General features: G+C 39.9%; 1 protein-coding gene across 2 annotated transcripts in view; it reads left to right on the forward strand.

Annotated features, from left to right (window-relative positions):
• Window positions 1-5,982: 5,982 nt before the first annotated feature.
• The window catches only part of LOC105202055, a 36,397-nt gene continuing 15,056 nt past the window's right edge, over window positions 5,983-27,323 (forward strand). The window contains exons 1-2 of one of the 2 annotated variants that reach the window (XM_011170425.3): window positions 5,983-6,230; window positions 22,200-22,297. In XM_011170425.3, the coding sequence (XP_011168727.1) occupies window positions 22,289-22,297 (9 nt within the window). In that variant the 5' untranslated portion in view covers window positions 5,983-6,230; window positions 22,200-22,288. Of the gene's footprint in view, window positions 6,231-6,971; window positions 7,514-22,199; window positions 22,298-27,323 lie in introns of those variants that run through there. The other variant, XM_039447917.1, reaches the window with a different exon arrangement.

Genomic DNA, 27,323 nt, shown 5'->3' on the forward strand with positions numbered 1-27,323 from the left:
TAAATATTTACAATAAATTACTTTCGCCAATTCTTATATTCACTATTATTTGATACTAATTTATAATTCCGTGGACATTCCCGGAATTTATTTTCCAAGCAACAATTATTTTCCTATTTGTTTTCCGCCAAAACAATAGTATTACAGCAAGATTCCTTAAAATCGTCTCTCGATTTCTGCCACGAGAGTTAAAAGTTTCCTTCAGGTAAGTGAAAACTTGGAGAGCGGAATACGTTAATTAGTGTATCTGCCCTATCAATTTATGGCGAGATTGATCGAAGATCAATCAATGTTATTGCAACTTGGCTGGAATATTACCGAGTATTACACATAGCGTATTCAGATAATTATTTGTTTCGTTCGATGCAGCACGCTATATCTGACAAAAAATTTACAAAAAAATCGGAAAAATAAGAAAATGGATTGACTAATTCGTCACAAGGAAAGAGTCTTTCTATCAAACCGGAATCTATAATTAGCCTGTGAAAGGTCGAGGAAAAGTACTGAAAAATAGTGGGGGTTACTTTCACGATTGAACTATATCGACATGTTTCAAAGATAAATACTGAATTTCGTGAAAAATAGCGAATTATTTATTTGCACACCTAAGATATTGCGTTGCGTATTCGAGTGAGTGCGTCGTGCCCGCAGCACTTCGGGATTCGCGTTGCCATATTCGGAAATGCGACGGCGAGAGAGGACCAACCGGTCCGTTGCCCTCCTCTGCCAAAGAGAGTTCGCCCCGGACATCGCAAAACTGCTGGACAGCCACGGGCGATACCGGACGAATAAGTCCGGGCACGAAGAAGTCAGAACTTTTCGTCGAAAATTAGAACCTGAAGAACACCTCGCTCGTGCTGTCTTTCGGCATCGCTCCCAAGTTTGAAGCAGTTTCGGTAACGGTACATTTTTTTTTCACGTGTTTTTGCTTTTTCGTTCGTTGAAAAGATTTCAAGTTACTCCACTATTTCGAATATTTTTTTATAACTTACATAATTAATAAAACTAATAGAGAAATAATTAATAAAACTAATAAAGAAAAAAGTTTAATGAGTTGATCAAGTTTGAAAAAGTAAAAAACCACAAGATTATATGCTTTCTCTTTATCTCGGTCGAGAGTTTGTTTCCTTTTATTTCCACAAGAATTCAGTTGCGTCAGATGTAATTAGACATATTATTAATACACTCAAACAGATGGTCTTGCAAGTACAGCCACAATCTTTTTGCTAAGATATATAAATGATTAACAAATACACCGTATATGTTTGATGTTTAACCAATAATCCAAATAACAGAGACAGAATTTATATCTGAACTGTTCCTGAGATTTAGAAAGAAACTTTTCTTATGGTGCCCGTTTATGTTAAGGCCATCGTACTTGTTACAAAATTTGACCGTACAATTGACGATGAGACTAAAATTTTCTAAAAGATATTATTATAAATTCTGTACGTGACAAACAATATTTTAGCTGATACAAGCAACACCTAGAAATCTACCCAAATCAGCGAAACATTTTTTTGAGCGTAGCAAGAGAAAATATCTGCGATATCTAAACTAGCGTTCCCCAGGTATCGATACATTTTTCAATTTCTTTCGTCAGGAGAATTTCGAACCTCTCTTAATTGGTCCAAGGACGTCGTGCGTGAAAGTGAAGGGTCATTGCGCGATTCGGGTTTTAAACGCGACGGCATAACGCGGCGACGTAACTTGCGTCAGCGGCAAGTGATGCGGTAAAAGTAAATCGACGTTACGTGGGGAGGGGGGGAAAAAAGGCAGCGGTGCGCAAATAGACAGAAAGCAAATAGACAGAAATCCGACGAACGAGCCACCGTGTACCGTGACGAATGCACGCGGAGAAACACGCGGTGGAACATCGCGCCAGCTTAGGTGTCGCGGATCGCGTTTCGCTCGCAGGATCGTGAAAGTCGCTTTTGCGGAATTTCTCATGGGATTCGAAAGCGACCTGTGAATTGCGTCGGGGGGGGGGGAGAAGCAATTCAGCAATCTCGCGTCACTCTCGTTGTACTTGACACTTCATCACACGCGTATCGTATGGTATATGTTTTGCGGCAACGACGCGACGCGATGCGACGGCGACAGCGACGGCGACGGCGACGCCCGCTTCGCGCGGGTGTGCCTTTTTAAAGGGACTTCAGGCGAGTCACGCCGCATAATCGTTATGCAAGGATGATCGTGCGTATCCTAGATGATACGTCGGTCCGCAGCACGCGTTGAACAGAATTTACGATCTTGGTTGCGCGAGCGTTGCCAGCGGCCTCGACCATATTAATCCCTCGCGCCGCGCTTTAGTGTATAACGCGACGCAGACACGTGGATTAACTGACTCGAGGAAAAGTGACGTACCCTTTATAGAAACGATTCAGAAAATTAATGGACTGATCGACATTCGCGAGAGAGCCGATTAAGATGTGACGTATAAATTGAAAATATCCTCTTTACGCGGCCCGGCCGCGCGTTGCAGGCTGTGAGTTAGAAATCGAACGAGAGGCGTGTGATTTTGTTTTTCAAATTAAGAAGTGAAAGCAATTTATTAACTACCGTGCGCACACACGGGACACGCTCTTACCAACATTCTAACTATCGTTATCGCGAATAAATTGCTTTGCTAGATTACGGAGCGCAATAATGTTCCGTGTTTTATAATTATAATGCTTATCGCAATTCTAAATGCGCCGCCGCGTAAATTAATCGTTCCATTAAACTCGTCGTCTATTAAACTCGGATCTCTGATCACGCAGAATTACGAACGAGGGGATAATATCTTCTTCATCGAGTTCTCTCTCTTCGAGCATCCGCCTGATATCTATTTCATATAGCTGGACCGAAAGAAAATCGCGTTCTCTCGCGCCAGCTCTCGTAAAACTCTCTGTCGCGAGGGAACTTGAGAAGTAGCTGGAGGAATTCGTCGGACAAAGCCCGCGAGATGAGTTCTGCGCCCGTCGTCGCGAGCCGAGCAAAACGATCGGAACTCATCCTCCGCCAATAGCGGACGCGTTTCGCTGACGGAGTTTCGAGTGGTCTTTCCAGTTTGCAGCGCGACCAAAATGGCCTGACGGTGGTATCCATTTCTCTCTTGCCCCCTTCGATCTCTCTCGCTCTCTCTCTCTTTCTCTCTCCTTCCCTCGCTCCCGCACCTCCCGTTGTCCTCGCTCCATCGCGGGGTTCCCTTCGTCGTTCTTTCCCTTACCCCGCGAGTCTTCCGTGTCCGGCTACGCCGGGCCGTAAATGGCGAGCAGAAGGCCTTGGGCGCCCACGCCCCCGCGACCACTCTTTCTCTTTCTTCTCTCCTTTCCTCCCCCTTCTCTCCACCGCGGATCATCGCGGTCCCTTATCACCGACATCGCGAGATCGGCCGGCCGCCATCTGTCTTTCGCCTCTCCCGGATGGTCGACGGATTCGCGGTACCGTCGTGCCTTTTCGGCAAACGATCGAGGAACGAGAACGAATATGATCAAAGGGAAAGGCACGAATCGAAAAGAGACGATGAAAGCAGTCAAACCGAACGCTTGATACAAAGGAAGAGAGAAACCAGGGAACGTTTGTGCGAAAATTGTGTCGGGCCAATGGTTTTTTTAAATTTTATCCTTTTTTTTTAGAATAATTTTTACTCTTTAGTAATCATGTCATCAGAGAAATATTTATAATGTCACTTGTTCTTTTTTTAATGCTTACTTTTGTATTCTCGAAAACGATATTTTGCATTCGACTAAATTAGTAACAATTTAATCCTTAAGCGAAGCTCAAATTGACGCGCGAATAAATGAACGTTTGATGCGTAGTGTTTCGTTATTTTAATTTGTTCGTTAGTATTTCATGTTTAAAATATGTGTTTATAATCGCTTATAAATAAGAATAAAAAAATTTTGTTCATATACGTATAAAATGAAATAAATTAAAGCGCGGATCAAATCGACCCCTCACGCGATCATTTGCGTCATCAAAGAATCAAGCGCCCGCATAAGCGTTAAATTCGTGCCGTTAAAGATTCGAATAGTCGCAATTGGTGAAAGAAATCCGGGATTGACGTGGCGTGATTAAAGTGAGAACATAACGTCGTACCTTTTACGTCTTTATAAAAGCAGCAGTTCTTTAATGTCAATAGAGAAACACGCGAGGTACAGCTCCGTGTATGGAAATAAACGGAAAAGATCTCCCCGGGCAGAGAGTTGCGCGAGCCAAACGTTTTTCAGCTCGAAAATGCTGCGTGCCGGGATACGAATTAGACTTGACGAATATCGAATAGAAATGTCGAATATGAATATATTCATCAATTAAAAAAACGATTTATATTCACTATGAATGAATATGCATTATATCGAATATAATACCGAATAGTGAATGCAAAAATCTATAAAATTAATATAAAATCGCAAACTATAAATTTTGAAAAATATCTATTTGATTATCTATTCAGGATTTTCTTTTCGATATATTTTCATATCGATCTAGAAAAAAATATCGATTATTCGATATTTATTATCGAACGGCGCTAAACATATCTAGTACGAATTCCCGAACGGCGCAACGCGGCGCAACGCGGCGCGGCACGGCGTCGGACGACGCGGCGCGGCACGGCGCCGGAGCGTTCGCGCCGTGAAAGAACGTTCCGCGTACGTCCTTCAGAGGCGACGAGAGCTAGGTCGCCTCGAGAGCGGAGTTTCGCCACGAACAGAAATGGGAAGGGAACCGCGCGCGAACGCGCTCTAAGCCTCCGCGGCGGAATAATCGCCGCGGCGAAAACGAATAGCGGTTCTGGATACGCTGGAAGCCGGGAGCATCCGCCGGGAGATGAGCTCGCGTCTCGTACGTCGCCCGGGGACATCGCGAATTTATCTCCCGCCGGCATAACGGACGTCAGTCCAGGACAAGCCGCCAGTTGTCAAAAGTACTCGTCAAATGCTTATCGCGCGACGCCCGCCCGTCTTGCGAGCTCGTCCCATCCGGAAGTGTGACTCTCTGGCAAGACGGTTGGACACAGACTTGTCGCTTTAGGGGCCCACGATCCATCATACGATCTACATTCCGCGCGAAGAACGATATTAAATAATTTTAGGGGGAAAGGCTTCTTACATTCGGAAAGGCAATTTAATAACGTGATATTACTATTTTTTGTTCAACTTAGAACTGTGTTTGAAGACCAAAAAATTTATTTGACGCGTAGTTTTCTGAACTTGAAAAGGTATCTGAGATCACACAATAAATATATATCAGCACTAAGTTCTAGCTACGATTGATTAGACATTTCGTTTATACGGATATTAAATAAATTACAATACTTCGCTCTTGATCGTAAATCCAGGAAAGGAAACGTGTCTCACATATATTATAAAAGATATTGGAGGTGTTTTGAAAGTTTTGTCTGATTCGATTATGCCCATCAGTTTACAAACTATAAATCAACAGATAGCGGTACAACACGAAAATTAATCGTCATCGTTTGATCTACGACTCATCCCATGATATAAGTGGCTCTTTGAAAAAGGGAAAAGATAAATTACAAAGATCAATCGCGAGGATTAGAAAGGAGGGAGGGATCGCCCTTTCGGCTGCCCGTGCCCTATCATCACACCTGTCCGCACAAGCCGTCCCGTCTCGCTGACCGTAGGAAAAAAAAAGACATTTCGCCTCCCACGATTTGTCAAAGGGAAGACGAGCAGGGGGGAAGGGGGGGGGAGAAGGCGAATCACCCGGATGCTGCCGGTCGGCGATCCCGAGGAGTACGCGGCGCGGGTGCGGGCGCGCGCGCGCGAGTAGGTGGGCAAGTGGCCGAATAGGTGGCGAACAGAATGCGTGGTATCGCAGGTAAAAGGACGCGCTTGTTGTACCGTACATACGCAAAGCGACGCAAGGCGACGCAAGGCGACGCGACGCGACGCGAACGCGAGTGGGAGAGGAAAAGGCAGCGGTGCAGCGCGGCGGCGGAGCGGCGGTGGCGGGCGGCGCGGCGAGTTTAGTTCGCGCGTCGTACCGAGGCCGCCGAGGGGGCTCCGTCGTCGCAGGTGAAACGCTCTCTCAGGAGAACGGACTCAGTCGTGGCCGCGCGATCGCGCTTAGACGATATTTACCTGCCTGCGCGCGGAGATTCCGGCAGGAGCGTATATCGCCAGCTCCCCCCGAGAGCCCCCCTCGGAAGCGGGCCCGCCGGCCCCGTACGCACGCACGCACGCACGCACGCACGCAACAGGGCGCATTCGCCTACGAGGAAGGTAGGAGACTCCGCGTGTTATTTTTTTGTTCCCCCTGAATAAAAACACTCGTCGCACCTGGACGAATCGCGATTCGGAGCTTCGTCATCGTCATCCGTGGAAAGTCCGCGTCGGAAACAACAGGCAAGAGGTATTATAGTCTTCCGAAGTGTGATCATGTCGCGATCGGAGCGTCGGAGAATCGGAGAATCGGAGAATCAAATCCGTATATTTCGCGATGCGAGCGTCGGAGAATCAAATCCGTATATTCTGGAAGACTATAATACTTCTTGCCGTGACCGGAGTCAACTTGGTGTAAGACAGCGAACTTGAAGAAAGACAGCGAGGAATAGCAGAGAGAAACAACATTCGATCAATTGCCGTTTCCGCGATTCGATCCCACGAGATTCTCCGCGGAGACTCTTCGCGCAGCCGCTCTCGCGGTCGCGAGCTCTTCCGACAGGAAGGTGCTATACGGTCTCGCGCTCGCTTTTAACGTTCTCGTCTGTCACGCCGAGCGGTGATCTCAACGCTGACAGCGCCGGACGAATCGAGGTCGAGCGAGAGTTTCCGTCACGGTGCGTGGCTCGCGACTCGCCGCGGAGAATTCGTCGAGGTCGTCGATTGTCAGCGTCGAAAGACGCGCTCATTAACTCCGGATGGGGAAGAGAGCCCCGCAGGGCGGCCCCCGGTAGCAATTTCGCGAGCGTGAGTAAGCTGCGCGAGCGCGAGCCTCGCGCAAGGCTCGCGCGAGCGCGAGCGCGAGCGCGTCGGTGCTCCGCGCGCGCTGTAGGCGTTCCCCAGCTCGCGTAGAAAACTCGTTGACCTTCGCGCCTGCCGACGTTGCAGGAGTATACGAAAGCGAGCAGCAGTCCGGCTGGAAAGTCTCCCCCGTCTTCCGCCGATTTCGGTGGGACCCCGTCGCGCCCGAGAATACTTGTCGTTAAGACACGCACGCTCGTTAAGTCCACTCCGTCTAACGGAGAGGACTTTGATTTTTGCGCAAGTGTGCGCAGCACGTCGCGACTCGACGATATTTTTTACGTGATTCATACTTATCGGTGCAAAATTCGGAAGCGGAAACATGGAGCTGATCCATCTTCATAAAAAAGATTGAACGTCTGTAACATATATCAGATGCTTCGCGTTCCTTTCTCCTTTATCTATGCGGGGGGTATCGAATACTCGTAGCAAGTGTATCGACCTTTCGCCAGATACTGCCGTAACGAACTCGGATGCGAAACGTTCATTTCTTCGATCTCAAGGTTTCGATCTAGGAAAACGGAGTGTCGCAGATCCGACAGGTATTCAATTCACGTGTATTTTTGTTCAGTTTAACGTCAAACAACGATAATTTGAATATCGTAGATTAAACGATTTGACACTCGCTCAAACTCTGTCGAGACGTACGACAATGTGAATTTTTTTTTCCACTGGCCTACTTCGTAACACAAATTTCAAATTTTATAAAACACCGCGTATCTGTCAACTCGACAGCCTAAACTTCGACGGTTCAAGATAAATTCGAGAAAACGGAATATAAATCTCTATCGTGCCCACATGAAAGTAGAAATAAAGCGATATATTTCGGATAGATGAGTCACTTGACAGTTGGCCACGTGAACGGTATTAAAATAGTTACGTTGCAGATAAGCCAGTTACGCGATATCGGTATCGATGGTGAAGTAAGTAAAAAACTGCAAAGCAAGCAGTTTGCAGGCTGGAGGTCTTTATACGTGAGAACGTAGATCGCGGATCGTCCGATCGATGCGCGATAGGTGTTTTAAAAAAATCCGCTTTGATTGGCGATTCCCCGTCGGTATAGTAATCGATCAATGGATCGATAATCAATGCTTGCACTTTCAAATGTGCAGTCTATACATCTTCGCGTGCCTTGCGCAACGCTTCGTATATTCATCGCTGATGGATGAATCGAGCGCCGATGTCGTTCAAAAGACCGCGATGATCCAAGCGGGATTCATAGAAAAGCAAACGGATTCGATAGACGTTTGAAAGTATGAGCGAAGCCAAGTGAAAAGATTTGACGATCATCGAGTCTGAATATAGTATCCGAAGGAAAACAAGCGAGAAAAGTTTTTCGGCGCGTGCTATCGATAGTTTCTGAAGATTGACGTCCCCCTTGGCTTTGCCGCGCAAACGGCGATACGTATATATATATACTTTTTTTTTATTGGCTTTTTTGAAGCTATTACTGCAATATTATCATCAGACGTAGTAGAGAAGTAGAGATAGAATTTAGACCTTGTGCCCACGATACTGGAAATCGATCCGAGATCTCGGACAGAGAATTGACTAATCACGTAAGTTAGTGGGCTGAATTGTTCGAATGCGATTGGTCAATTCCTCTCTGTACGATATCTCGGACCGATTTCTAACGTCGAGGACACAAGGCTTAATGTCAGGTAATAGAGATTGGATATACCCAGAGAAAAATCATGTTTAAATTGATGAAATGGTTTCTTATATTTGATTTTTTAAGTTGAAGTAAAAATAGTTTTAAGGAAAACAATGAAATGTTATTCAATTTCAAGAAATGACATTAATAGCCTTTTTAAAATAAATTATTTGTTTAATTTAAACAAAATTTGTTAATTCAAAGAAAGTACCGACAGAAATGTAAGAAATAATTTAATTTTTTAGTTTTAGAAATATTTATTTAAAAAAAAATTCGCATTGCACAACCAAACTATTATATTTCATTAATTCTAATAAAAGAAACGACCAAAACATTTCTTTAACTCGAAGAAATTTTTCTTTGATCGTATGGTAATACACAAATTTCATTGATTTAAACAAATATTTTTTGACTCAAAGAAACTTTTCTCTGAGTGTAGAAGAAAACAGAATGCAGTTGCCATACACATCTTTTCCTTTCACGCAATTGTTTCTTTCGTCTCTTAAGGCTAATCTACAATGCGCGAGATAAAATTGGCAGATAAAGAAATTGGCGAGATAAAAGTTGACGAACTCCGAAAGAGGCATGTGACAAAAAATACGATTATCGATAAAATAGTACGTAAACAGGTAAAAAGGCAATAAGTAAAAAGCAAGAAACAGAAAGCAAAGAGCATTGTAGATTAGTCTTCTGTTGACTGTCCTCCATCTCTTTCTACGTAGTCTTTAGGTTTCGCGTTTGTTTTTACTATGTCTATGAACATTATTTGGAGTTCTCCCGCATGATTAAAGAAAATAAAAAAAGAACGTTGAATAAAAAAAAATAATAAGAGTAAATTATTAAAGTCATATTAATTTATCGTTATTTTTCGTTTTAATAAAATTGCGCAAGCTTTTATTGAGACATCTGAGACAGACGTATCGAGCGCTTGAGGAAAACGCCGCGCTACGCCACTGACATCCGCTACCGCGCGAGAAGTGCGCGATGTGCGCGACGGACGCGTGTCCCGTCATCTACGCGGAACAGGATACGCACGGTCTCTCGCATCCGAGGGAACCGCCGCCGTGCGTCTCACCCGTGGCGCCGTATCGATTTTCGAATTAGACGCTCGAGAAAATTTTACTACGGCGCTGGAGGAAACGCTAATCGGCAGCGATACGTTTACGCGATGATCCCATCTCCAGGGAGAAGAGAGACTCGTGTTCGGCATTCCTTGGCGAAAATGAAAATCGGAGCGTAATCAAATGTAAGGGGAGAATGGCAGAAGCGTAAACGAAAATTCTAGGAAGCGAAAATTCAGTTACCAAACTTTAACTATAATTTATAGTCATTTTCAGTGCTAACTATATATTTATTCTAACAATGTAAATTACAGATATTAATTATTATTACGTCATTAATTATTATTACGTAATTAGTTGTTACTTTTACCATTCATATCTTGCTATTTTACTATATTAATATTTTCAATTCAGTTTGAAAGTCCAACATAACTATTTTTATGGCCTAACAAAATTATTTTCAGATCTATCCAACTAAATTTTTAGAATACTTAGCAAAATTCTTTCCCTGTAGAACAAGCTTGTTATATATTAACATTGTAGCAATAAAAGTTATAAAAATAGAGCTCTTAACTATATTTATTTTATAGTTACTCTGAGAAAAAATTTTTTTTAAAAACTAAAATATTTAATTCGATACGTTCAACTAAACATTAGATTAATTCAACAATTATTTAATTGCACAAAAAAGGGTATAGTTTATTCACGTCAATTATTAATCAAGAATTAAACTAATTCAATGTTCAGTCAAACGTATCGAATTAAATATTTTTGTTTTTCAACCAATTTCTTTGTCAGTGCAAATGACAAGCACTTTTCTCTCAATATATGTTTCATTCTCCGAATTTTTTTCGTTTAGAAGTTTCGTTTATGTTTCTGTCATGCTTCCCTTACATTTCAATCGAGCTCTGATTTTTATTTACGCCAGAGCTCTCGCGCTCTATTTAAAATTTCAGTTTTTTTCCGCTATCAATCTATCGCGATCGATTCACCGCGCGGTTCTCGTGGAGCGCGAAATTTACGGTAATGGCACTAAAAAACGCGTTCACGAGCACGTAGGTCGACACGTGGAGATCGTTTCTCTTATCTATCGGTAGTTTCTTGCTATTTTACAAATCGCTATCATCGTGTGTGCCGATCCTACGAATCCGAATTAGAATCTTACTTCTGATTCCAGGAGATATTCTATTATACAAAATAATATCCGCATTTTTTTTATACATGACGTTTAGATCGTGTTACATTAAATTTGCTCTGAATCAAAATTTTATTTATTAATAGCTTGTAAGTTGTAAATAATACAGAATATAAGAGTCTCTTTTTCATGAATTAAACATTACTGATGTTAAGCTTTAAGATAAAATTTTGTAATTCCATAAATAAATCTTGTTAAATTTGATTTTATTTTAATTTCAAATATAATTTTTTTGAACAACTCTAAGGTTCATCATATGCAAAAGCAAACAGAGAAATTAGAGATCAACGGACGAACAATGTAATAAAAAAGGTTGTATAATAGTAACGCACAAATTACAAAAACACTGAATATAAGAAACTAATTTATGAATTATTCTAGGTTAATTTATAAATGAAAATTTCTTATATTTAACATTACTAAGATTTGTGCGTTCCTATTATATAATCCTTTTCGTTATATTGCTCATCCGTTGAGCTCTAATTTCTCTGTCCGTTTTAATTTTAATTTATCTTTATTTTACCTTAAATGTTTAAATAAGAAACAATGTACATTTAAGAAATCATCAGATAGTCCTTAAAACAACGGTAATGTTTCCATTTCGCTGAAAAACAGCCTTTGTGTGTTATTCGATTCATAATCTCAAAGTTAAAGTGCCTTTTAATTATCAATTATCACAAATGTGCTTCAGATTGATACATAATGATCCAAATATAAAGGAAATACTAGAGACTTCGTATAAATTAGAGTCCTATATGATTATATCCTATATGATTATATGTAATATAAGCGTTAATCTAGCAGATCAAGGAGGCAGGGTAGTTTGGAGCGGTAGACTGGAGCGGTTTCGTAGCTTCGGCTTTTCGGGCAACAAAAAACGACGAAATTGCACGCTGCGGCCAATGCAGCGTGTACCGACATCGCGGCCGCGGCTGCGGCGACGGCGACGGTTGCGGCAGCGGCGGCGGCGACGGTGGTACCGCCTCCTCGAAAACCGGTCCTGCTGCCGCCGCCGCTGCCCGCTGTCGATTTCGCCCGGTGAACACGCGATCGCCATCTTGGATCCGGCAAGGATGACGTCACTGGTACGGGGCACGGTCGCTTTATTCACTGCCGCTTACGCGCCTCGCATAGGTGCGGATGTACGCACGTTCTTCGCCGCGGAAATCGCGCTGGAAAATCGGCTGAATAATCAAAAGTGTCTTGGATTTGAAAAGGGTCGAAAGACTCGTAATTGAAAAACAAAAAAGTTAAAATATGCGCTCTCCTACCTTTTCGCAATTTTACAATGTTTATAAAATATCTCTCTCCCCTTATTTTCTCTGTAGTATGAGACATGAATTTAAGCTTCTTTATATTTAGATCAATTTTTTAATAAAATATCAAACGATAAAAGAATCTTGTTACTTTTTGTAATAATATACATTTTCAGATAATCGTTTTCTTTTTAGCTAGATACAGATTTGAAAATAATTTTCTTTACCAAAATAATTATGCAGCATGCTCAAGTATGACGAGTAAGGCTGTACAAATATTCGAGCAATCAGCTTGAGCATCTTACATAATTATTTTGATTAACAAAATTATTTTCAGATCTGTATCTAGCTAAATTTTTAGATATCTTAGCAGAAAGTTCTTTCTATCCGGCATGTAACATAGATAGCATATTGAAATTTTATAAGTTTATAATAATATGCAAAAATAGCAATTTTATTCATATGCATTGAGTAAAATTAAGAAATTTCGTGTTATTCAGTTTCTTTTCTGGTACTAATATCTCTAACCACGATAAAGACAAGAGAAATTAAGTTAAACTAACGTTAATTTACGTTGCTGAATTTATCAAATTTTATTTATTTATTTCTCTCTCTCTCTCTCTCTCTCTCTCTCTCTCTCTTTCTCTACTGCCTACTACCTCTAAATTAGTTTAAATTACGTATTAATGTTGAAACGCGAAATAACTCTTTTAAACGTACGGAAATAATCGTAAAACTTGGAATCTACTTTGTAATATGAAAATGATTGATAAATGCAGTTTAATCTCAATGTCTTAATTTCTCTATATATTATTCTCTATATATCAAGATGATAATAAAATAAAATTTAATTATAATTTTTGTATACATACTCTTATTGAAAAAAAATTTGATTTCAAACCAAGAGCATGCATGAGACATTAATTAATAATATAGAGAAAGGAGATTGATTTTAATGTCGCTAAATGCAGATTAGGAATCGCGATAGATGCGATTGTGGATAATTGACTCAACAAGGGTACAACCTCGCCACTGCGAGATCCGCAAGCTCGATAGGCAGATTCCCATGACGTATAATATAGATGTTCGTGGGTAAAGTATTTGCGATGAAATTATTAAAGCGCGAGAAGGCGCGTGCGACCGTTGCGATTCGCAAGTAATAGTGACTTTCTGCGTGTGTAAGCACCGTAAAAGAATTTAATAGCATACCATTAGCATTAATTAAAAAAATTGCACGAAAAATGGCCACCATGCACGTTGCGCTCGCGGTAATAAACATTTTTTCCCTTCGGCGGCACCATCACGCGAATCTTATCAACGACTTACATTTCATAATTCCCAGCTAACCTTCCCTCTGGTTGTCGTACGCAATCCAACGGAAACTGCAAGATTCTGCGTTAGACTTGCGTTAATCGTACGCTTCAAATGCATTATTATATGTTATTAGCGTGCGTTATCCCTCGTCTTTTTTTTGCTGTGCAACCTATTTGCAAACGCATAAATACGGAAAGTCATCTTTTTGCCGCAAAGATAATTTTATTATACATGAACTTAATTTCGCAACTTTATGCATTAATACGGAGTAGAGAATGAGGCTAATCTTATTCATGATGTCAATTATATCTTTTGTTTCAATTACATCCTATTAAAATAGCCGGAGTCGGTTTACAAAAGTCACGAGATTTATTTTTATTTTGCTGCATGTATTCCGCAGTAAATGCCTTCTGTCAATCGGTATGTAATACCGAGTAAATACAAAGCGTGATCGAGTTTTGCGATTTACCCTTCGTCTCAAACACGTCAATCAGTCGAAAATGATTAGATACGCTCGAGCTCTGCTCCATTTCTAGCGACGACAACTCGTTCAGTTCGCAACCAACGATCGCGAAAATGCGATCTATTTTCTTTCTACGCATATACACGTGCACGCACCACGTCCCTGACGCAGCAGATTTGCAACCATTCACTTCGAGCTAGAACACACTTTCGCAATAGCAAAAGTGTGATTGCTATAATCCGCGGCTGCTGCGCGACAGCGCAGTCCCCAGCTGTCCCTGCACTCTGATATTTCGGTTTTCTTTTCTCCCTCCCTCCTGCCTGCCGATCCCGTTTGTATATCCGTTTCGTCGACGCACACGACAAGGCGCGAGACAAGATCGGCGCGATCGTTACGCGACGGTCGTCGATACACGGCTGAAAGGATCGATAATAGAGTAATGTTTCTGCCCCCAGTTTTTGCTGCTTTCAAGAAACAACTTTCAAGTGAAAACTTGTTACGTTATTTGCTTTACGTCGACGTACTTGTCGTACCGAACAACGATAATTTATACCCTGATTTTATCAAGTCCCTCGCCTTCGCAAGAAACGCCGTAGATGTAATGAGCTTTTATATTTATTCTGCAAAGCGTCGCGGAGACGTGCTTATTATTATCGCAAAGATCGATCCGATAGTATCCCGGTTTCAATGTTCTTGCTCCTTTTAGAACAACAATTTTACTTGAATTCTGAAGGAGAGATTCTTAAAATCTTATTGTTACAACAAAACAACATACGTTAAAAGAAAGGAACAATCGTGCACGCGATTGCACATACGAGAAACGATTGTACGCACGCGTGTGTACATTACATCTTACATAAATTAATTAAATGTATATATTATGAGAAAATGATAGGTTACTCACTCCCCGCCGCCCCCGTGGTCGCCCGACACCACTCAGGTCGGCTCCTCCTCTCGGAATCTTACGTGGCTGCTGGAGCTGCTTCCCCGTGGCACTCACGCACACTCACGCACACGCGAGAACGCGAATTCACGAGCGCGCGCGCGTTAATTACCGAACGCGACGAACACAGGACTAATTGCGCGAACCGATATTTCCCAATTAAACGTGTCGCGATGCGCGACCGTCTCGCTCTCGTTTCGTTGGCCGTTGTCAACAACAACACTCCGGTCGATCGAGCGCGGCACGTTAAGGTTAGGAACGCCGAATCGAGGAATGCCGGTCGATCCTCGCTTTCCGTGCGTGTGCTATTTAACGCGAACGCGCGTCTCGATGGATTCCAATTCTACTCCAATCAAACATGTGTTTTGTTCAAACGCGCCCGTGTAAACAGACCGGAGATTGAGATTCCTTTTTGCTTTCCACGAATGCGCGGCAGCGCGTGCATAGAAAGCGAGGGTAACTTCGTACGGCGCGACGCAATGTGACGATTCGTCCGGAAATACAGAGCAGCGGAGAAGAGTGATACAAGATTCAGTATTCAGTACAATAGCAGCACGCTTTTCGACCGCGCGAATTCCACGAATCGCGCGTTTTACTAACAAAAGATCGTTTGCGACTTGCTGCTACTCGAGTGGTACGCGACTCGCGACACACTCCGCGCATTTTTTCAATGATATGAAGTTGGCGGCGGACTGCGGGCGCTTCAATCGGTGCGCGGTGAAAAGTTCAAATTTCAAATCGTTCAATGCGATGTATCTTACGTGTGTACAGAGTGTTGCAGATACATTTAGGACGCACAGCTAGTTGCATACGGCAGACTGCCAGGACAGTTGTCATTAATGAAATTTAATTATTTAATTTTTAGTTTGAGAATTGTTAAAGGAATAATTGTAGGAATTTTATGTTTAATTCAAGTAGATAAAAAGATTGGTAGCTTATTCGTCTGTATTTCATACGAATATAATATTATGTGTTTTAATAACTATGTATAAATTAAGTATTTTAGGCAGATATATTATGATGATTTCTCATGGATTATGTTCTTCAGGATTATTTTATATAGTAAATTTATTTTATATACGGAGGGAGAGACTTTTGTTAATTTTTAATAAGGGAATAATAAGAAAAATACCTTCTGTAATAATTTGATGATTTTTATGGTATGTGGCTAATTTTTCTTTTCCTTCTTCATTGAATTTTTTTAGAGAGTTAATAATTTTAATGACTATTTTACATGATAAATTTCATTACGCCTAATCAGTTGTGTATCCTAAATGTATCTGCAACACCCTGTACGTACGTACGAGCGCGTAATAATAATATATGCTTTAAGCCAAGCTTGGTTAATAAGAAGTTTGTATCCAAAAGTTGATAAGGATATGTATTGTAGTTGCAGAGCTCTTTAATCGCAAATCGATTCACTTCGGTGAAACGCGTACTCCCCCCGTTTTTGCCAACCCAGGGATGGCAGTCGGTCGTAAAAAAAATGTTTTAAATGATAATATCTGTTATACCTGCTTCACTAATCGTCATCGATTATCGGTAACGATATATAAAGAACGCTATTATTATAAAGGACGACAATTTCCTAACCGTATATTAATTCTATATCGAGAAAGTTAGGAAAGCTACAAGTGTGCGTATAATGATTTCCGATACATATCTTGTATTTGATCAGTAAGAAAGGTTTATTCGTACTATAATTTATTTTAATTAACGTTTACCTATCGATATGTTTTACGTAACGCAAGTATATGGAATTGTAACAAAATTATGTGTAAAGAATTAATTTCTTAGCTCACTACAATTGATTATGACATAACAGAAACTATGTAAATACAAAAATCGATAAAATACCGCTATATATTTTGCATCATCTATACTGTCGTTTTGCTCTTTTTCGCGTCTCAGAATAGCAGGCGTCGCTACTTTTTTGCTTTTTTTGCCATGCATATTTATGGGAATACTTCAATAATATTGTACTTACTGAATATGACATCAGTGTGTTAAAGCTACATGCAAGAAATCCCGCATTGTTATGCATCGCAGAATGTACCTTCGCGTCATTCCTTTTTATACCGCGAGTAGAAGAAGTTCAAGCGGTTTCTGGAAAAAGGAAACTGCAATTTACCCAGTCAGAATAATCCGTGATATTTCCGTTTTTCTTTTCGTTTCCTCTTAACCCGATGGTTATTTTTCCGTCCTCTTGTTTTGCGAAACACAACGGATTCTTCTCAATTATGTTTTATTATTTTCACATCTATCATCCGCGTAGTATTTCGTTTGGCCGATCTCAATAATTATTTTTCCGCCTCAAGTCAACGTTGCGAAATATTTTTCTCTTGCATGCAAGAGAGTCCGATTCGAGTGAGATATAAATTCGATTTAATAATACGATATAATTTATCCTTTGAAATATTTCACCTTTCAATAACGCGATAATAACGCGTGTAAAATTCTTTGCAATTAAAAATTGTCATATTTTAGCTTGCCACGTGTTTCAAATATAAATAAAGGATTAAAGTTGTGAACATTGATCATCCATTTGTCGTTTCAATTCAATATTAATCTTTCCATAAAACTGAAAAGGCGCACCATCCCGCGGAGCGGGAGCTCCTCTCGGGAGCAATAATTTCTCATTTCGTGTTAATTATTTTGATATTTTAGCCAGACATCCGCTTAGCAAGAAAAATCGAATCCCGTAAGTCTCGTATCACGGAGGGCGACCAATCAAAGAGGATCTGCGGCGTACGATGAATAGGCTGCGGTATAATTCTCGTTTCGCCTCTCCCGAGATCCTTTAATCCGCCGGTTACGTTTATCCTCCTACTTTTCGTGCGTCCAGCGATGCGCGACGAACGCAACCGCGCGCGCTCGCTCATTGTAGACGCGCGCGTGTGCGACGTCGCGCAAGGGCACACGCATACGCCCGTGTATCCGCACGCGGCGCGACGGCCAGTGAAAGTCTCGGAGAGGCTTTTGCGCAACGAGATCGTTGTTGTCTCCATCGGATACTGGTTCGACTTTAAAAGGCTCGATCGCAGAAAGACATCGAGACATTCGGCGTGACTGGGCGTTCACGTCATACCTCGCTTCCAAGAACGCGGCACGGAGGAAGACCGAGCATCTCGCGTAATCGATTGAAAAAGAGTTAGAAGAGATGACTAGAAATGGTTTCAGCTTCAGCAAACCAGATCGATTCTTGGGCCGGTATTCGTCGTCGTAAATAATTTTAATCTTTGATCAAAAGCGTAATTAATTACAAATTTATTCATATATTCGTTCATTTTTTTTTCTTTCAATCGAGGATTGAAAATTACTTATGACTGTGGATACCGGCTTTACTTTGGTTTTTTTTTTACGGTGAAAGCAAACCTATTGTTTTGCAATTAATACCATGTTCAGGAAATAAATCACAAAATGTTAAAAAGTAAAAAGCTAAAAAATTTTTTTACGTCTTTAAAAGTGAATGTTTTCAATATTTCTTTTGGCATTATATAACGCACATGTTTAATTTCTTTACGCGCGAAGTGAGACATAATTTTGCGTATATTTAGATACTTACGTATAGACTGTATATTTTATTTTTATTAAATTATTATGCATCATCCGCAAAAAAGCTCTACATTAAATTGTTTCAGAATAAAACATTTAAAAGTATTGTTTAAAAGAATGAATAAATGTCTACTATTTCTTTTTTTTTCAAAATGAAATTAATACTTTAATTATATTCCTGCTTATATTCTTGTTATTCTTGATATATTTTTACGTATTTATTTTCATTTTTTTTCGCCCTACATTTAAGCACGGTTCTGTCAGAACACGGTGTACAAAATTTATGAACTTCTAAGAGGTTTATAAAACGCGAACAGACATCGACTAAGCGTTACTGACTTCCAAATCGAAGCGACAGCTGTATTTTTCTTTTATTTCGTATATTCTCCGGTACGTTGTTATAAATGATATTACTTTAAAAAATCACAACAATTTTTATCACGAAACACATCAATGCTTTTACAAAGAAAAAAAAAAAAAAAAAATTGTGACAACGTCGAGTTCGTGAAATGATTGTGAAATGATTACGTCTCTCTCCGTGCTTTTCTTGTCGTTTTGTTTCTCCAAAGTCGTTGCCTCGCATGGTTACCGTCGTCTGTCTGCCATAATATACGAGAGTCCTTCCGCCTGTCTTCGAAAAGATTCTCGCTAGCGAATATCAAATATAAACCTGTCATCCTCTTTTCTCTGTCTCTCTCTCTCTTCTCTCTTCTTTCATCTCGTACGCACGCGCTTCCGTTTTTGTAATACAAGATATCCGACGTGACGGAACGCGCAACACACACCTCTCCCTTCCATTCCGCGCGGAATCGTCGCCCCGGTGATACTTTTATGTAATAGTTTCACGGAAAAGTATAAGTCACCCTGCTGCAGCACGACATCCATGAGTAATCTCGCTGGCGACGTGTTTACAAGCACCCGAGAAAAGTTTTGTCATCGTTTCCCAGCAGAAATAAACTCGCACGACACGTAAACCTTCAATTATTTAAATAGCTCGCGGAAATTGTATTTTAAGAGGAAAAGCTGATTAATACGCACGCGTGATTTATTTCGATGCAAACTGTCTTGGTAATGAGTCTCGACAGTTCTACACTTCGCGCTTTTAAATCGATTATCGTTTTTCTTATCTCAGCACTTATCACGGGCTACTGTGCGCGTATATCTTTAGTTGAAAATTTCCCATAGGAAAACTCACGAAAATTAATGCTTCGCTTCTAAAACATGCATTGTGTTATTTCAAAATGGTAGGTACTTGCCCCAGCCGATTAGTTTGAGAAAGTTTCTCCACATCTACATAAATGCGTTTATAGAGAAAGTCTCTTCGGATAAAGTATCCGTGATGAATACTTGCTAAGTTAGTTTCTTTCCCGCGTCTTTCTTTTGCTTTTGGTAAATTATGTCTTTTAAATGTGTCTCCTTACGAATTTTTTTGCACTACCTTAAATATAAGATGCATAATAGTTTTGAATAAGAAAATTATAAAGTTTCTTTATCTATAGAGGAATAAAACTTTGACAGAAGAATAAAATTTTACATAACACATTTTACGTAACATCCATATTAAGATTTACATAACGCAACTTTACGTTTTGTAAATATAATTTCTTTTTTGCTACATTTGAAATGAAATACAAGAAAGAGAATGAAAAAGAGGAAAGAGGGACAAATAATTTTCTAATATAAATATATTTTACAAAATTCTATTGATTAGAAAACCGTTGTGATTTTCTAATCGAAACTTGCAGTCGATTTTTATTAGCGATTTAGATTTAAGACGCATAAACATTCAAAGCAGACACAAATTGTCTTTCTCCGAGAAAGGAACGACATGCTTTCTCCTGAATACGGATTTTCTTGGAAATCTCGAACTTTTTTAAATATAATAGTAATAGTTTTCTAGACAATAATAAGATGGCAACGAGGTTCTTAAACTTAATTGTGTTCACACTGAGAAAAAAAAGTTGTTAACTTGATTAAAATTTTCAACATGATTAAATTTTTTCAATTCAACTATTTATGCATTGAATTCAAATACATAAAATACTTGAATTTTGATTTAAGCATTTATATATTTAATTTAAATACATAAATACTTCAATTGAAGAAATTTAATTAAGTTGAAAATTTTCAGTCAAATTAACAACATTTTTTTTCTCAATGCAGTATGAATTTTAAATTTTGGTAATTAAATCTGAAAGTTGAAATAAAAATTTACTTGAAATCAGCTGAGCAATGGAGTTCTGTCATCTGCGTTCGCGCTTAATAAAACAAATCGAGGACTTTACGACCTTCGATATATTCAAATTATTACAGCTCAAGTCTCTCATATCTGAAAGTACATCGTTGCCGAGGCATCCTGTACATCGTTCGCTTTAAATTCCGCCAATAAGGCGACGCAATGCGAAGGATCGCGTTGGCGTTATCGCGTGGGACATCTCTCGACCTGACCATCATCGAAAGCCTTCGTGAATTCTTTCGCTGATGATCCCCATTATATCGCGCGTTGCAGGCGCATACGCGCGCGGCTTACCCGGGCGTATATTCAAATCACGTATTCCACGCGAAGCCGTAATCGGTACGGCGATCACGTGCCATCATCCGAAACAATGTCGATGAGCGCACGGTGCAGCAGCAGCAGCAGCAGCAGCAGCAGCAGCAGCAAACAGCAGCAGCAGTAGTCCGACTTTAAGAAAACTGGTCAACGAGAGTTGTGTCAACGAATGTATACGTGTACGTGACTGCGCGCGCGCACGCGCGTGTGTGTGAGTGTGTGTTTGTGTGACAGGAAGCGGCCAAGGCTGGCGACGCATCATCGTACTTTGTCATAGAATCGATTACATCGAGTATCCTTGCCAGAGAAAAGTGTGCCAGGCGATGGTAAAAAGTTGTGTTAAACTTGGTTGACATTGTAACTTGGGGAGTTCAACACACAATTTTTTCGCGAATGCGCATTTTTAAAACGGTGCCAGCGCGCTTTTTTGCGCCGATGATAGCGAGGAAAGGCTGAAGTTCGATGTATAGCTAGGATTTCTTAGGCGTTCTCTTGGGCTTCTCATCATAAATCTTTTGATATCTTCTTAATCTCACTCTTCATCTATCTTCACCGAGTCATCTTCTTTTTACGTTTAGGTAGAGTGCATTCTCAGGCGCAATTATGGAGTACAGCCTAATGAAACTCTCTCTCTCTCACACACACACTCCCGGGGAGTGTAAAGAATGCCAGGGCGCACGTTAGAAACGCAGAATGCGATAACGATAAGGTGTTAACTATGTATTTCTGATAATAATGCGTTTCGGTAGAAAGAAGGAGCATGCCTTTAATTACTTTCGAATAAGGAAGCTACTATAAAGGCACACGCAACATAGCGATTCGGTTCGACGGTCTTAGATCGGTGTAATCCTCGCGGCAGGAGTTCCCGCTCACCCTGACTTATGATTCGTGCCAGTTCACCCATAAAATAGCATGGCAGACGAAGCTGAATTATTGGTGAAATTCCAGACCCGGACTGGCAGCCCCTAGATTGCGATCGAAACGAAGCGTGAAAACGGAGCGCATCTCTCAGCCTCCTTCGCCATTTTACGCGTCTCCCATTGATTACACGGGATGACCACAAATTCGCGCACTTATGCCGAGTAGAAGCGTGTCGCGAGTTTGTACTCAGCGTGTATTATCAGCCGTCAATCGCGGCTCTTTTATGCGTACGCGTCTCGCGACGTCCACATATTTCACGCTCCGCCGAGATAACTTTCACTAAATAATCCTTGTAATGTTACTTTGGTATTTCAGGACAGAGAGCACACGCCATGCGTCAACCTTAAATCTTGCGAGGGACGAGGATCGGGATCCGGGATCTGTGCGTTGTGTGAGCAGCTAAAATGTCGAAGGTACGCCAGACATTCTCGATTAAGCTGCTTCCTTGTAAGCGCTATAATATTTTTCAATATTAAATAATATTCCTGAAATATTATTTAATATTAATAAAAAGTAATGTCTACTCCTGATGATGTTACATAAATATTATATGAATAATACATGTTATACGAGAAATAAATAATATTACCTACTTCAATAGTTATAAAGTTTACAAATATTTTATGCGTAATAATTTATGCACAATAATGCACATTAATTTTTTACCGCAGTAACATTCGTAAAACGTTTTCATATTCTAGGAATATTATATAAAGCGGACACGCAACATTAATAGAATATTCTTATAATATCCACAAATGTTGTGTTCTCGGAATATTATTTTAATATTGTTTTAATTTTTGATAACATTCGTATGATATTCTAGGAATATTGTAGCGCTTTCGATTCGCCGGTAATGCATTTTCTTAAGTTTAATCCGCTACCATACATAAATAAAAAATTTTCATCTTTGAAATTGATCCTCTTAAACAACTCCCACAGCAATTACAATCAATCTCGAGAATTTCCAAGAGCGTATACTGAATCTCAAGAGTAAGGTCCGACGAAAGCAAACTCTTCAGTAAGAGCGGAACGAGAAGTGACTTTCAGTTCGCGTGTGCCTGCGAATTACTCGAATTCGAGGTTTCCATCTCTATAAAATCGCTCGCGTCATTATACCGTGTACATTTCATTTCCACCCGTGATTCCCGCGAGTTACAGTGCTACAAGTATACGCGCAGGAATTTGAGCTAATCACCGTTAGCGCTGGCTAACGGGCTGTCGTCATCGCGCGATCGTCCTCGGGATGACGTCGTGTCTGGCAGAAACAGGCAGAAACAGGCAGAAACAAGGTTCGCCGCGCGTTTCACAGAAAATTCGCGTTCCGAGATAGACGACGACGGCGGTCAGTATAACCGGGTATTTTGTTACCGTGTACCACCGCGAGCGCGTATTACCGCGCGGCGTAGTCTAACGGTGCAGCCGGTCCGGCGCGGCGCGAGCGCATCGAAGCGTGCCGGGACTTCTCCTTCGTTCGCGGCCCTGCATCACGGCTTGCCGCAGTCATCGTTAGACGCGCGAGAGAGGGACCTGACGAGGGAGGAGGAGCGGGACGTTTCTCTTCACGATTTCTCGCACGTTTTCCCCGCTCGTTTCCCCGGCGTTCCACGGCGCGGCGGTAACCTAAGCGCAATATGCGCGGAAACGATGAATCCGCAAGCAGGATGTTCCTTTGCATGTCAAAAGAGGAAAAAATTAATTCGGCCGTCTTGAGGAATTTTATCGATGGCGTTTCGCTCGGGGGGAGTCGGATTCAGCAAGGCGCGTATCTCGCGTGCTAAGAGAATTCTATTCGCAACCGCGTAACGTATTAATGTGCGGCGTTATAATCGTAAGTGAATTGCGGATCCATTATCCTGTTAAATCGACAATTTAGCTTATTGTTGAGGAATAATGCCGCTAGGAAATTTCTTACGGCTTTTTTTTCCGCCGGACACGGTAGTCGACCGCATGAGAAAGCGTCGAGATTGCGCCAGCGGAAGACCGGATATCAATCGCATCTTTTTTAATGGTCTCGCTGCTGAGCGGATAATGGCTGTGCCAAACGTATCTCAACATCTCGCAGTGACGTGAAAGGGTTGAGGCTGATGGATAAACACGATAGAATCGCAATAAAATCCCGCACGTTGCATCGGAACGCAAGCGAGTCGGTCGTTGCAGAAAGGGCATGACTCAACTTTTCTACGAAAATAAGTTCTATCAGAGGGGAACACTGTACCGTTAGGGTAGCCTCGACGGCGATCCGCGCAGCAAGGTCTCGAGTCGCGCTTAAGACAAGACTCCTCTACGCAGTTTCTCTACATTTCTAATTATTCTTGATTTCGAAAAAGATATATAATGACAAAGAGTCACGCAAGAATATCTTTTACTCTTGGAAAATTTATCTTTTATGACACACATAGAGTATCCTGAAATATGCGAAATTAAGCACTGTAGCAAAACGGATCATGAAAAATTAAGTATAATAATTAAATTAAATTTGATTAATTAATATCTTGTAATGTCGTGCTGGTTTTTATAGTTGTCGATTAGTTTTGTTTAAAATAATGAGCGGGATATTTAATATGATTTTTAAGTAAAATAGTTATTTGTAAACTTTTATTTCAAGTTTCTGATAGAAGAGTTTGAAACTGGCTAATCAATAAATTACGTTTAGATAGCCCCCGAGTTGCGCATGCGGTAATTTAGTGACTGCATGACACGTGAAACGTCTAAACGCAATTTCTAAGTGATTAACTTTAAGGATGTATCAAATAAAATTAAATTTTTGTTTAATAATATATTTTTGTTTGCTTTATCTGTTATTAAAAATTAAATTAGTTTTTACAACCTAAAAAAATCTCAATTTTTTTGTGTAAGTACTTTAAGTACACTTCAAGATGATTTATAAGTTTTATGATGATTGTCTGTTTAGTTATTTTTTTAGATAAATGAATAAATTTTGTTTATTTTACACAGAATTGACCTTTGCAACGTAATAAAACTTTATATAAATCATCTTGAACATTTAAAATACTTAAATTAAAAAATTTAAATTTTTTTAATTATTTCTCATTTCATTATTAATTATATTTTTATTAGAGCACGCGTTTACTTCTTATTGAAAGTTTTCTAAAAAATAAAATAAAATAAAAAATAAAAATAAAAAATAAATTGTTTTTTTATCCAGACAGAAAATCACCGCCAAATTTCTTCTACTATTTTCACCTTAAATCTCAAAAACTATTGTTTGAAATAAATATTTACAAATAACTAATATTAATAATATTAATAATGCTAATAATATTTTACTTGATTTTTAGAGAACTTTCTTGCTGTAGTATTTTGATTTATGGATTTTTTGGATACTTTGCTACAACGATATCCAAATATTTCAAATGTAGTAATATTATGTCACCGAAAATAAACGTACAAGTTTTCTACGCCCATGTCTGTTTTTATGTCTTCAATAATTTTATTAGATATAAAAATTCAACATTTTATTGTAGAAAGAATAACTTTGTTAAAGAATGTAAAATTATTTTTCTATGCGTCTGTCGCTCTCATCTTATCTTTAAATCGTGCGATTTTTATGCATATTGTTCGTATAAATATTTATACCTTCTTCTAAAATGTACAGAGAAACTAACAATTTGTATTCTTGATTCATCCACGCATTCCCATCGTGAATAAAATTAAAGACATGATTGAAGCTTTAGTAATAGGGCTGTTATTTTCAATTTCGAGATGCCGCCGAAGACAAACGTTCGAGGAGGACGAGAATAATTAAGGATCATAAAATTATTTGCGTAATGGGCCTCTTAAGGTACCGCGCGAGTATACCTCGTTTCTCAGCAGCCACGGGAGGTTGAGAAGTGTAATATTACCGAAGGGACTGTAATATGATTTAGCACTCGGCGCTCTCTGCATTAAGAGACTTTTTTCCTTTTATTTCAACTTGAGTTCTCGTATCGCGATATGTTAACGCGACGTGCAAGATGACGCGGGCGGATGATATCGCGGTGGAGCATCGCCAATTAAATCGCACTTTGTTATTTCCTATTAACTGTTCTTCTCTTCCATGCTCATAGCGCATCAATTAAATAATTAAGCAGGCGCGCGATCCGCTGCAGCACGTTCGGAGAAAGGAAGCGCAGGAAGCAGGAAACGCTGCAATTGCCATGGGATTCTCCTGTGATTTCTCGCGCGTTACTTTCCGCATCTTCACAATTGAGAACGCGGCTCCTTTCCGAACGAGCAGGAAGCTGTAAAGCTGTAGGTCTTTAACAAGCCCTAACAAACTGTCCTTCGAAGGCCTGCCATTTGCGATTTCACGGAACATCTCACGCAATTATTATAATATGTGTCGTGATAAGTGCGAAAGTGATGTACAGGGTGTCTGTAAAGTCTGCCTTCTCCCCTATATTTAAAAAATGGTTCAAAATTGATGAGAAATCGCGAAATATGTGTTTCATCATTTCCAGGAGCTATTCTTTTAAAGGTGTTCACAGAGTAGCCCCTTGAAATGATCGAATACGTGTGTCTAGATTTTTTTATAATTTTGAACCGTTTCCAAAATATAGAAAATAGGGATTATAGTCACCTTGTATAAAAAAAAAACTGGCAAAAAAACATTTTTATCATTAATGCTGAAAGCACGATGTCATAATAAATTGAGCTTTTTGGCTCTTCGATTTTCTCTCCTGTATTCAACATATACCAATTTGTTTTTTTTTTTTATATATTAAAAATATTCATTTAGAAGAAACTCGATTTATTTATGAATTGTTTTTCTAACATTAGACTTTTTTTTAGTTAGTTATATCGAGTTACAAAAGCTCGTCGAAATTTCGCAATGAATAATCCGGCAACTGATTGATTTATTATGCCCATCATGCGTTCCTTAATGCGCTTTTTTGCTAATCGCTCGCGATGTAGTTTATATATAGCATCATATCCACGATAATTAATATAACTATACAACGTGATATCTAACTAATAAATGGCCCATCCCATCCGTCATTCTAATCGATTACTCTTGAATTATGCGCTCACCGTAATTTAGGCCCATAGCAAGTTTTATTTTAAGAACAGGGATGAGTATCAGCATAAATAACTCGTATCTATTTTTACTTTTACTAACGACTGATAGCCAGTCCGACATTTAGGTTGCCGTTCTGCATATTTATAACACGATAATGTTCCTTTGAATGCGTTTTTCACTTTTACACATTGTTTTATATTTTTTTTTTATACATGTCTCACTCTCACCATTGCACGATTTAATAACGTATTTTGAAAATTAATTGGAGACATAGATTTTTGTACAAAAGAAATTGAGATCGCAATTATGCTTCAGTTATAAGCAACAAAGCTGAATGTTGGTTATTATCAGAATTTACGCGCTTAACTCCTCAAATGAGTATTTTTATGATATTTATACTTCGTTTCAAATAATGT

This window comes from Solenopsis invicta, chromosome 1, assembly GCF_016802725.1.
Source record: "Solenopsis invicta isolate M01_SB chromosome 1, UNIL_Sinv_3.0, whole genome shotgun sequence".
Lineage (NCBI taxonomy): Eukaryota > Metazoa > Arthropoda > Insecta > Hymenoptera > Formicidae > Solenopsis > Solenopsis invicta.